We start from the raw sequence: 11949 nt of genomic DNA on the forward strand, positions 1-11949 counted from the left end.
TGGATAGGGAGATGATGGATTTAAGGAATGAAAAGCAAGGCTTGGTGTCTGGAAAGGGAAGGTCTGGGATTATTGGTCTCTGCAGTACTCTTCCATCTGGATCCCTGTTATTTTCGCCTCGTATTATTGGTCAGTCAGGTTTAGCTGGCTTGCAGTAGTTGATGGTCAGATGGTAGCTTTCTACAGAGAAGCTCTACATGTGCTCTGCATTACATGTGGCCAAAAGTTGTTTAAGCATATGTGCCCAGTGCCATTTCAGATACCCTAAAGCACCCAAGAGTGGTCCAGCAAACATGACAGAGGACTTAAAGGTGACCAGCATGGTTCTATGTGTTGAAGACCACGTGAGACCCCTTAGGGCATCTGAAGTGGCATGGCAAGGTGATGAATAAAGCTACCAAATAACTGATCTCCAAGATAAGAATCAATGTGATTGGTTGCAATCTAGAGGTCTGCATTTAGTTGAATCAGCCCCAAACTGACTGCCTAGTTCCCTGCTGGCTGACTGACCTGCTTTGCATGATCTGAGCTAAGCCTAGGACCTACCTGAGAGAGCTAACCCTCATCAGCTGCTATAAGGTGCTGGATTCAGTCCTTTTGGGCAAAAAATAATAAAATCACTACCACTTCTTTCTCTCTCCTTTTCCAGATTCTTGGAGCCCTTGATCAAGATGACCAGGCTGGGAAACAGAAGCTTGCCTACAAACTTGAACAAGTCATAACCCTCATGAGCATAGACAGCTGAGAACTGTCCTGCCAGGGACACCCTGGGAGGGATAAACCAAGTCGTGCCTCACTCAAGATCATCATCTTTACCAAGTGCAAGTTTTGATCGGCTGTCAGCAGAGTCACCTGAACAGCGCTCCTCTCTCTCTCTCTTTCTCTCTCTCATTTCTTTCTCTTTCAAAATCTATGGACAAAGCGACGAAGCCCCAGGGGTTAAAAGAAAAGACTGCAGAGGAATCTTGGCTCTGGGGACATCAAGACATTCGAGTGGAGCTCTCCTTTTCACAGCTTCCCCTCTGCCTTTGCCCTAGAGAAAAACTATTACACACAAAACACCCCCCTCAAACCCTCCCCCAACATCACATCATCACTCTGCAGATGGGAAATTGGGAGGTCACCTCTGTCATGCTGCTTTAACTGCCCTCCAAGGGCTGTAGCCTCTGGAGCGGACATGGAAATGAACTCAGTATTACTAAAAGTCTCCCCAAGGGGAAGGCAGCCTGCCTGCAGGGATCCTGGAGGGCAGGAGCAAATCGAGATCCTCTCCTGCAGAGCCATTGCAACTCTATCTTTTGATAGTGATCCACTGGGAGAGAAACCCCCAAGGCTCCCTGAAAAATGCCACAGCTACAGCTCCATCCAGAGTGGGACCATTGTGGCTCTTATCTGCCTGGGCAAACAGCGGTGTAGCTGCTCTCTTGGGGCAGGGGAAGGGTCAAGAGGGGAGGAGATCGAAACTCCCCTGCCCATATGTTTCATATGGTAATTATTATTTTTCAGAGACCTGTGTCCCTCTCTGTCTTTCCCATTGTGTCCTGTTGGTCGTAGCACTGCGGCAAAAATGGTCTCTCTGCTCAGTGGCATCCCGTTGGTGGTGATTCTGTTCCTTCTAGTAATGGACAGCGCAGCATCTCCCTCGTTCCCACCTCAGCTTGGAAAGCAAGAGCCACAAGTCTCATTTTGTTCCAGGCAAGGAGCTTGGCCTCAAAAACCAACCAGAGGGATTTTTTTTTTTTTTTTAAAGCTGTTAGTTCTTTCCATTTTGTTTCCTCAACTGGAACAAAGCTGTCGTTTTCTCATGGTGGAATATCAGAAGGATACTGAAGGGCTTGCCATGAAGCAAGGTGGTGCATAGCACTGATGGTAAAACCTTCCTTCAAAGCCATTCCTAAGATGAAATGTCACCACACATTTTGGAAGGAAATCTTGGAGGAAATCCAAATGAAACATTGCAAACATATTCTTCTACCTAGATACCCCCAGCCGAACTGCATGTCTTCTGGAGGTCTCTGAACCGCTGTAAGCTCATCTGTCTTTTGGTGCCAACTCCTGGGCTTTTCTATTCTCCATTTCCGGAAACAACATGCCTTGCTGAAGGCACAGTTGCTGTCTGGGAAGGATTTGCTCTCTCTTTGCACTTCCTATCCTTTCAGAGATCACTGTCACCTCAGGACAATTGTGGGTGATTACCCTGTCCTATCCTCTGCTCAGCTCCTCCAGAACAGCATCTCAACCTCTTTCACAGCCAGCCAAAGAGGAGTGAGCTTCTGTGTCTCTTCTTCCTTTGGCTATTTTGTTCATACAGCTGCCAGCCTGGATAACACCATGGTTCAGCATAGCAGGAGACCCTCGGGGTCTGGAGAACCTTGCATCTTGTACACCATGGAGTCAAGAGCTGGGTCTGCATTCATCTCACCAGAAATGAACAGAACTCACTAACAGGTGGAGGAGATGTCTTGGTGCCATGGAGAATCAGCCCACATCCATCTCACACCATCCTCAGAGCTACAGCTGGGATCTACTTTGCACCTGGAGGGAGGAAGGGGTAAAGACAGGGTGTGTAAATTGATTACAGAATGAGTGCATTTGTTTTTATTCATGCCTTTTGCTGGCAAACTAGAACCTCTTCAGAGCAACGGATCATGAGTGCATCTAATGGGGGATGTGGTGCAAACAGGAGTCAGTCAGCAAGCGGGTTTCGTTCAGCCAAGCAGATACACATGTAGGCAAGTCTTTCTAAAACCATTTAAAGAACAGCAGTCCAAAACTGGATGTGTCTGTGGGGAGAATATCACAAGATTGTTATTGAAACAGCAAACTTAGGGATACGTCTTGGTTTTAAAACCCCAGACATTTCTCTCTTGATTATAATTATTATTTTGTGCGTGTGTGTGTGCGTGTGTATCTGTGTGCGTGTGTGCGTTATTTCCTTTTTAATTTTGCTTGCTTTCTGTTTTATTGCTGAGCTGATGGACTCATCATGCACCTTATGGACATCTCAGCATTTTTAAGAGGCCTGCGCATTGGGGATGATTTGGGTTTGGTTGGTTCTGCCATGGTTTTGTTGATCCATTTAGTAATGTCGGCGCATGTTCCAGATCCATTGATTATGGCTGTGAAAGTGGGGTGGAAATCCCACCAGAGCCAGCGGTAAGAAAATTGCAACACCACCACAAACACAATATTTTTTATAAGTACATAAAAAAGGAAAATTTAAAAAAAAAAAAAAAGGAAGAAACCAAAGGTTTTGACAAACAAAGTGCCACAAAAGATTAATATGGACCCTATTGTCATGCCTTGTACTCACAGCTGGGTGGTAGGAGTCTAAGGACAAATAGCTGGTTTGGAGGGAAGTGGTTATGAGTGAGGGGCTGTACTGCCTGGACATGCGCACATGAAAGGAAGAAGAAGCTGTTCAAAAGAAAAAAACATTATCGAAGTGAACTGGTGTAATCCTGCGCTGTTACTGAAGTCAGAGGAACACCACAGGGGAAATTTGAGACTCACCCTGTTTCTTTTTGATGTTTTCAGGGCTGTGTTTTTGTTTTATTATGGTTGTTTTCCATTGTTATTATTTTATTTCTTCTTGCTGGTACGGAGTTTTTCATCTGTGATAGATATATATATTTTTCAAGAAAAACTTGAACACCTCAGAGACAGTGAGAATGAAACACTTAGGGGAAATGGGAAGTGACATGAGATTGGTGTCTTAACCCTTCCCAAGTTCCCATTTAGGCATTTCTGTTTTATCTCCACCTTCTTCTTTCCCCTATCCTCAGGATTTGAAAGAAAATCTGTGTTTTGCTTCTCTTTCATTTTCTTTATTTTGTGTTTGATCTGGTTTTGGTTTTTGCTTGCAAAAACGTGCCAGAATCATGATATAAATGCGTGGGCTTCTCCCCTGTCCCCTTCAGTGCCCTCCCCATTTCCACTGTCCCAGCATCCCCCAGTCTATGAGAGGTCTTGGCATCTTTCTTCCCAGCCTCACCTGTTGAACTAACTATTTTTTAAGTGCATGTAAAATACAACTAAAAACAAAGACACAAACGGAAGAATGAGCCCTACTACAACATGGATGTGTTCTTTTCCTCTTCCTTTGACTTGTTTCCCCCCACGTCCCTTTCCACATTTGACCAGAAATGCCCAATATGTGGTATTCCACACTGTTTTTCAAGCCACATGGAGACAACTGGAGCCAAAGTCCCTACAAGTCAATGGACAGGCTCCTAATACCCAGAATGTGCCAGATGATAGGCTGATCTTTACGGGCATTTCTCAAACACTGCAATCAAAACAATGAATGCTGACACTTGCAGCACCATGAGAAATGGGGAAACTCAACTCATGAAGACTCTCTGTGGTCTTACTGAGAGAGCTAAGATTATTTCTTCATTGCAGAGTTTGTTCTGGGACTTTGCACCTGGGTTAAAGGAACAAAAAGTGAACAGTCCCTCTGCAAACACATCGTGTCCTCCCTGTGAGTGTACTCGCCTATCAATGTCATGGCGATCTGAGATATAATCCATCATGTCATGTGCTTTTGCACAACGAGCCTTCCAGTAAACGGTATTGTGGGAAAAGTTGTGTGTTATCTGGAAGAAGGTGTTAGAGATTGTTAGCACTTGAACAGACAGCATGGGAGAGCTACCAAAAAGGAGAAATGCAGCCACTCAAGGGCACCTTGCTGTCCCAACATGCCCCAATCAATCTCTTCCTACTCTTTATTCTGTCCTGAACATATCTGAAGGTTTGGTCCAATCCAGCATACACCAGCCTTGCTCCGTTAGATAAGAGGGCTATGCCAATTTTCTCATCTGTAGTTTCACCATGGTAGTTGTCTTCTCATACTTCTTTAACACTGGAGACCATAAAAAATTGTTACGGCATGAAGAAGATTTATGAGCAGAATTTTGGTTGGTATTTGTTTTAATTGAAAAGTGATTAGCAAAGTTTCCAGATCTTGTGCATTAGCCCACAGGGAGGTGTTTACCATGAGGGTAGAAACACCTAGCAAATCACATAATTGCCATTATTATTTTTAATAATGCTATTGAAAACTGATAGAACGTTAGGAATCCAGTGACTACTCTCACTGTTGAGTCAGCCAACACAAATATTACACATTCCTTTCACATTTCCTAAAGGCCGGGATTTCTGTAGTGTAACAACCCAAGCACAAACCAGCTACTGTCAAGAGGAAGATTGTTAAAAGTAAACCAAAACACAAAATGTAGCTCTGTCCTTCCCCAAGGCTTTAGTGAAGTGCTTTGGAAAGAAACACTATTATGTGGAAGACTCTTCCAAAGGAAGGTTGAAAACTTGAAAGGACTGAGTCTCAGGTCTCCTCTTAGTGGGGCATACATTTGTGTCTCCACAAAGGACCCTCAAGTCCAAGGACCATCTCACACCAGAAAGAAAATTCTGGGCTGCTGGAGATGACCAGGAGTGCTCTCTCACATCACCAAGGCATCAGTAAAACAAGTCATGCTTCATCCTTCCCAGAAGCCTCCAGAAGAATTACTCATGAAGCAGATTCATCTGATAGTGTGGAGATATTGCTTGGCACTGTAAAAGGAATGAGAGAGAGGAAGAAAACTGGTCCTGCTCCCCAAACTCCTGGGGCAGGCTCTAGTGTGTAAGAGGTTTGCTCCTCCATAGAAATCTGTCATTTTCTGCAGTGGCCATTGCTGATGTGGGAAGATGCCATGACCAGATAAGCACTTTGATGGAACCTCATCAGTCCCAACAAAGTGGTTTTAGTCCCTTTCTTCTGCTTGGTTCATCATTTAACTGAAGAAGCCAGACAGAGGACAATGTATAGAAATGTGCATGTTGGCCGCACCAGGTTTGTATACTTTTGAGTGGCTCACCAAGAATTGCATCCAGGAACCCGGTATGCATATCCCTCACCCTTGAATGAGGAAATCATATAAAAATTCAGCTCTTGAATCAGTGCTGTTGTCTAAACTCCTCTGAGCCTCTGATAACCTCCTCTCCTGGGAGGACCAAGGGAGACCAGGAATGGATCTCTTTCTCCAAACTAGGGAGCTATGATAATTTACACAATCATAGTAGATTGTGTTTCTATGTTGGCAGGTGCCTCACCATGACAGCTGCTGGGTAGAGAAGTATTGGCATAGCCTCAGTGATGCCAGGACAACTTGGTGCATCTGATGAGTAGTAAACGAGTTGCCTTCCAGGGCAGGTGGAGGTCTTGGGATGTCCTAGCTCTTGCCATCCAAACTTTGTACGCTGTGGAGCAGGCAACTGATGAAGTGAGTGAACCTCAATGTCATGGTGTGAAGCTCAGGCTCCTGGCCATTCACAGCCTGAGTTTTCCTGCTTTGGACCCAATGCTGTTCCCATTTCAGAGTATCATTGGGTTCATGGAGACCTGCAGTTTTCCTTCACCTCTGCCACTGTGCAATGCCCTTTCCTCCAAAACAGTTGTGTTGTCTTATAGGGATAACCATTTTGCGGAGAATAATTTGAAAACAGAGCTTGTCAATCATATTTTATTTGGGATGGCTCAGTTCACTACACTGTTAGAGAAGCACCCAAGGGGACACAGGCTTACAGCAGCAAATTAATTTATAGAAAGATGTCAAAAAAATAAAAAAAAAAAAAAAGAAAGAAAGAAAAAGAAAATATTTACACTTGGAAAAAAATAAAACCACCAAAAAAACCCCAGCAAGGATATAAAGCTGCTTTGTCTAATCAACCTGTCACGTGTGTGATTTCTGTTGTTGTCGTTGTTGTCGTTGTTTGTTCACTGGCTTTTTTTTTTTTTTTGTTAATCTTCTGTTCTAAAAATGGATAATTTACCTCAAGAAATTCTTTCTGCTTGGAAACAGATCACCTCAAAGACACTCGCAGCAGAGAGCAGTGTGCAGGGAAGCTCAGTAAAGCGAACCTGGGTGTGGAAAACAGGGGGAAAACGAGGACATTTAGGTTCTTTCAGCATTCCATATCTTGCTGGTGTGATCTGGCGCGGCTCCTTGACTCTGAGGGCAGCATTTCCCAGTAGGAGAGGTTGCTCTTCACTTTCAGATAGACTGAGGCACAAACAAGAGCCAGTTGGAGAGATCAAGGCACATGCCCAAGCTCGCAGTCCTTTCTGAAGTATCTTAAGAGAAACTTGGTGTTATTTAAAATTTCTATGCTGCTCTTTCTCCAGGCCCTGGAGAAAACCCACTTTCCAGTCCAGAGTGGGGTAAGGCAGCAGAGAGATTAGGTGCTAGCTAAATGCTCCCAGTGTTTTCCCCAAGGAATCAAGACGAGAGGCAACCAGAGTATTTAACGTCACAAGACAGGCCCTTCCTAGTGTCTGACCCTGTGTCTTGGACATACACATGAGCCCAGAACTTTCATCCTCTGTTTTGCTAAAGCTTCCACCGTAAATACAAAATCAATGTAAAGACATATCCTTTCACTACAGTGTTACTAACAGCCTCAAAGAGATGTCAAGACACCATTAGAAAGGAGGTTGGGATCCTTTTTCTTAGGTTGTTGTTGTTGTTGGTTTGATTTTCTTTTGAATTGATCCTAGTTAAAAAATGAATAAAATCTATACTATTTAAATTGGAATCCCGTTGTTACTTGGTAAAGGCAAAGCTTCTGTACCTTTGTTATAATTAATTGTATACCTGTGTATGTAAATATAAGGCATTCCTATTTTGCAGTCCAGAACAAAAAAAAAAGAAAAAAAACCTATTTGTAATATAGAATAAAGTTTATTAAAAAAAAATAAAGAAATAAAAATGCCCTGGGCTGTGATTGTTGCTTCCTGTGGCCAAATGGAACCAGAGAGAGGGAATTCAAGTGAAGGGGAAGCATGAGACTGGAGAACATATAAGTGCTCAAAGCAAGTCCACTTCACATCTACACTTGTAGGAGCCCTCTCCCAAGTTCAGGCTCCCCCACCATCCACAGTACATGCTCTAGAGTTTCCTCAGTGCTCCAGAGTCAGCACGTGTCGGCATTTTGGGCTTCACTTCATAATCATGTCCATGGACTGGGCTGTTGAAGTGTGGTGGGAAGTGGATCCCAGCTGAGCAGACCCCAGCTATTTGTACAGAGAGGGCAAATGCTTGGGGATGATCATGCTCATGTCAACAAATGACTGTGAAAAGCTTTTTTCCATGAATCCACTCTCCTTCCTTCCTTCCTTCCTTCCTTCCTTCCTTCCTTCCTTCCTTCCTTCCTTCCTTCCTTTCTTCCCACCTCCACTCCCCCCTTTCTGTCTCTATTTCTCTCCCATACAAGTACCCATTTATTGGGTTCTTTGAAATTTTTTCGGAGAGGTGGGATCCAGCCAGGCCATTCCTTTCCATCTGCCTTTGGGGTGTCATCAGTTGTGCATTTTGAAGATGGTTGACAAGATGATGAACTCAGGTGTGCTGTTTAAGGAACCATATCCTATGGCTCTTGAAAGTCCTCAGTGGGAGCCTCTGACTCCTTGGCCGTTACAGTACTGTAGCAATCATCACACTGGGTTTCAAACCTGGAAGAGTCATAGGTAGCCTTAGGTGGACAAGCAAACATCCCAGCCCACTTGCTGCTTTGATCCCAGCATGTCATGCCAGGCCTGAGGCTGCTGCTGGGGCAAACCCTGCTTCGAATAGGGATAAATCATCTGTCCTGAGCATCTATATCCTTGGCTGGAGGTGGAAGATGGATGTGTCTCCAGGGCAGTGAAAAGGATCAACTGCCTGTGGGCAGATCTGCAGTCCTCTCACTGCCAGGCACGGTCTCTGTTCTCTGCGTGTATGTTCAAAGCTGAAGATGTTCCCCAGGCAGTGAGAAAAGCAGCCTCCCTCCTTCCCCTGCCTCCTACCCTTGCTCTCCTCCCACACGTGGCATGAAGGAGCAGCTGATGGAAACTCCAGTTTTTAGCTTAAAGCAATAGGGAAAAATCTATTTTCCCTTTCCCACGTGTGCTCCCCAACCACTGTGCTCCCCTTATCTTACAATTATTATCTTATTATACTCTCTTTTGAATGACTGTTGCAAAGAGTAAATCTTTAATGAAGGAGGTCAGATTCCCTGGGACTGATGGCAGGCTTGGCCAAGCCTGGGCTGGGTTTGAACTGCCGTGACAGCAGGACTGCATGGTTTAACATATCGGCCTCATCGTGTACCCCAAAGGACAGGAAACTTGACCTGAGACACCTCAGCTGAAGGGAAACTGGAGATAAAAGATTCATAGGTGCTTTTCACTGACCCTGCTCTTGAAAAGCCAAACTGATGCAAGCAGAGCCAGGTCCCTTCAGAGGTGAAAGGGGCCATGGTGGTGGGGACTACTGAAACTGCCATCTCTTTCATAATTCACCACTCTCACAGCAACGAGATGCGGCAGAGGAGGTCAGAGCCGTGTACCTGCTCCCTCTTTGTGTCCTGCATTCCCCAGCAGACTCATAGCCACTGCTGCGCATAGCCAGCAGCCTCCCTCTCTCTGCAAAGCAGGGATGAAGCTCTTATCCTCACTGTCACCCCAAGAGCTGGGCACGTCGCATCAGCGTCCTTTACCAGCCTCCTCTGTCTGTGTATGCTCCCAGCATTTCCCACTGCTCCCTTTCTCCTGGCCCTGTGCCACTGCGCTCTGTTTCACACGAAAAAGAGGAAAATGGGAGTCAGGGTTGCATGCCTGGAGCTGGTGCTACTCCTGCCATGCTCTGAAGGGCTAAGCCTCTGTCACCCATCGAATAATGAGGCAGCTGTCAGGTTTTATGGGATTTGCAGACCACGGTGCTTGTGGAAAGCAAACACCTTTTCTCCGAACTGCTCCTTGGGACACAGCAAAGGAAAATTCCTTATCGCCCAAAAGGGCTCGCATCAGTCTGCCAGCATGTCCCAGCAGCAGGTCGGTCAGTCACAGCGGTGTGTTGTCTGTATAGGTGTCACCCATCAGACTCCTCCGGGCAGCAGGGTGAATTGCAGGAACTTATGCTAGAAGATTTTATGTGCAAAGAAGTGCTTCAGATTTCAGCTATTCTGAATTATTAGTGTATTTAGGGGAAAAGCAAACACACCTCTAAAGAAAAGAGTTACTAAGGCTTTTGGTTTTGGAGGCCTTTTTTAAACCAAAACTAAAACATCTCACAAAAGCTTCCTTCCAGACTGAGTGGTTGTACTTAACATTTGCACAAGAGTAATTTCAGGCTGAGTCTCTGCCAGATATTGCATAAACAGAGAGTTTCCCTGTAGAAATAACAGCTTCCATGTCAGTGAGACTGGACAGGAAAAGGAAGAGGTGGAGAGGAAACTGAGGCACAAAGAGGTGAAATGAGTTGCCCGCAATCACACAGCAGCTCAGAGGCAAAGTTAGGGTCTCTGTGGCCTATTTTTGCCCAGCACCAATCAATCCAGTCACTATTTTTGCAATTAGAGCTAGCAAGGTATTGCATGTTTGTAAGAATGCATAGGGCAGGGCACGGTTGGGAGTTATGCTATGAATCTGTAACTAAACCTCATATGTGATACGTACTGGACCACATTTTCCTCGTGTCTTTGGTGCCAAGACCAGGAAACAACACACCACTAGCTATTCCCAAAAAACCCGCCCTTCCAAGCACTAAATGGGGCTGCAATTACTTAACACAGCCAAACAAACAGATTCCAGGCTTGTGGTAACTTCTGTTGACAGCCGTAAGCTCAAAATGTTTGCTTTCAAGGGGATTACATGTGTGGGCTTGCTACTACTTAGTGGAGAATTTACCTATTGATTCAACGAGAGCTGCAAGAGTAGGTGTGAGAAGAAAAACCTCTGACATGGATATGCCTGGATCAGAACAGGGCATCGGTCTGGTGCCTGCTGGGGCACTCTGGAGATCCTGAGAGACCTCGACTCAGGTCCTGTTGGCTGGGTTTGCAAGTACATGACAGAGACAACACAACTGTGCTGGAAGCACCAGCCACTTCTCCCAGTTTCAGCCTCCGAAATGACTCTGTTCGGCTCCCAAATGAGCTAAGCTGGGTATTCAAGGCCAACCAGTTATCTACAAAGCAAGCAGGAGCCATCTTGCCACCTCTTCACTAAGATCATTGGTGTTTTTTCTGTTGTTGCTGGATTATCCCACTGCCAAGCTACAGAAAAGAGGTATTTTCAAAGCTTTTCTGCTTTTACTGTCCACAAGAGGTGGTGTCCATTCCCTGCATCTCAATCCATCCCTCATTCAACCTCCTCCACTGAGGAAATGGTCACAATTTGCCTCAGCTTTGTGACATCCTCAGTGTAAATCACATCCCCCCCAGTGCCTCTCAAAAATCTTTTTTTTTTCTTTTTTTTTTTTTTTACAGACTGGTAGGGGTTGGAAGTGATGTCTGGAGATCATCTAGTCCAACCCCCCTGCTAAAGCAGGATCACCCAGAGCAGGTCGCACAGGATGGCATCCAGGAGGGTTTTGAATCTCTCCAGAGAAGGAGACTCCACAACCTCTCTGGGCAGCCTGTCCCAGCGCTCGGTCACCCTCAGAGGGAAGAAGTTTTTCCTCATATTGAGATGGAACTTCCTGCGTTCCAGTTTGTGCCTGTTGCCCCTTGTCCTGTCACTGGGCACCACTGAAAAGAGTCTGGCCCCATCCTCTTGACACCCACCCTTTAGATATTGATAAGTATTGATCAGATCCCCTCTCAGTCTTCTCTTCTCCAGGCTAAACAGACCCAGCTCTCTCAGCCTTTCCTCATACGAGAGATGCTCCTGTCCCCTCATCATCATTGTAGCCCTCTGTTGGACTCTCTCCAGTAGTTCCCTGTCTGTCTTGAACTGGGGAGCCCAGAATTTGACACAAAATAGGCAGGGAAAAGGCCAGAGCAAAGCTAGGAACCAGTCTCCAGCTCTCGAGGGAAAGCTAGGAGTTGGTCTGCAGCTCAGCTTCCCAAAGCAATCCCAGATGTCAGATGAGAAGGACTATTTCCAGCAACCTGGAGAGCATTCAATTTGCT

General features: G+C 45.4%; 1 protein-coding gene across 3 annotated transcripts in view; it reads left to right on the forward strand.

Annotated features, from left to right (window-relative positions):
- PLXNA4 (plexin A4) overlaps nt 1–7709 on the forward strand; it is a 454779-nt gene extending 447070 nt beyond the window's left edge. For all 3 annotated transcript variants that reach the window (XM_054806078.1, XM_054806099.1, XM_054806089.1), the window contains exon 32: nt 650–7709. In XM_054806078.1, coding sequence (XP_054662053.1) covers nt 650–745 — 96 coding nt within the window. In that variant the 3' untranslated portion in view covers nt 746–7709. The remainder of the gene's footprint in view (nt 1–649) is intronic.
- Nucleotides 7710–11949: the final 4240 nt, after the last annotated feature.

Source organism: Grus americana, chromosome 1 (assembly GCF_028858705.1).
Source record: "Grus americana isolate bGruAme1 chromosome 1, bGruAme1.mat, whole genome shotgun sequence".
In the NCBI taxonomy this organism is placed as follows: Eukaryota; Metazoa; Chordata; class Aves; order Gruiformes; family Gruidae; genus Grus; species Grus americana.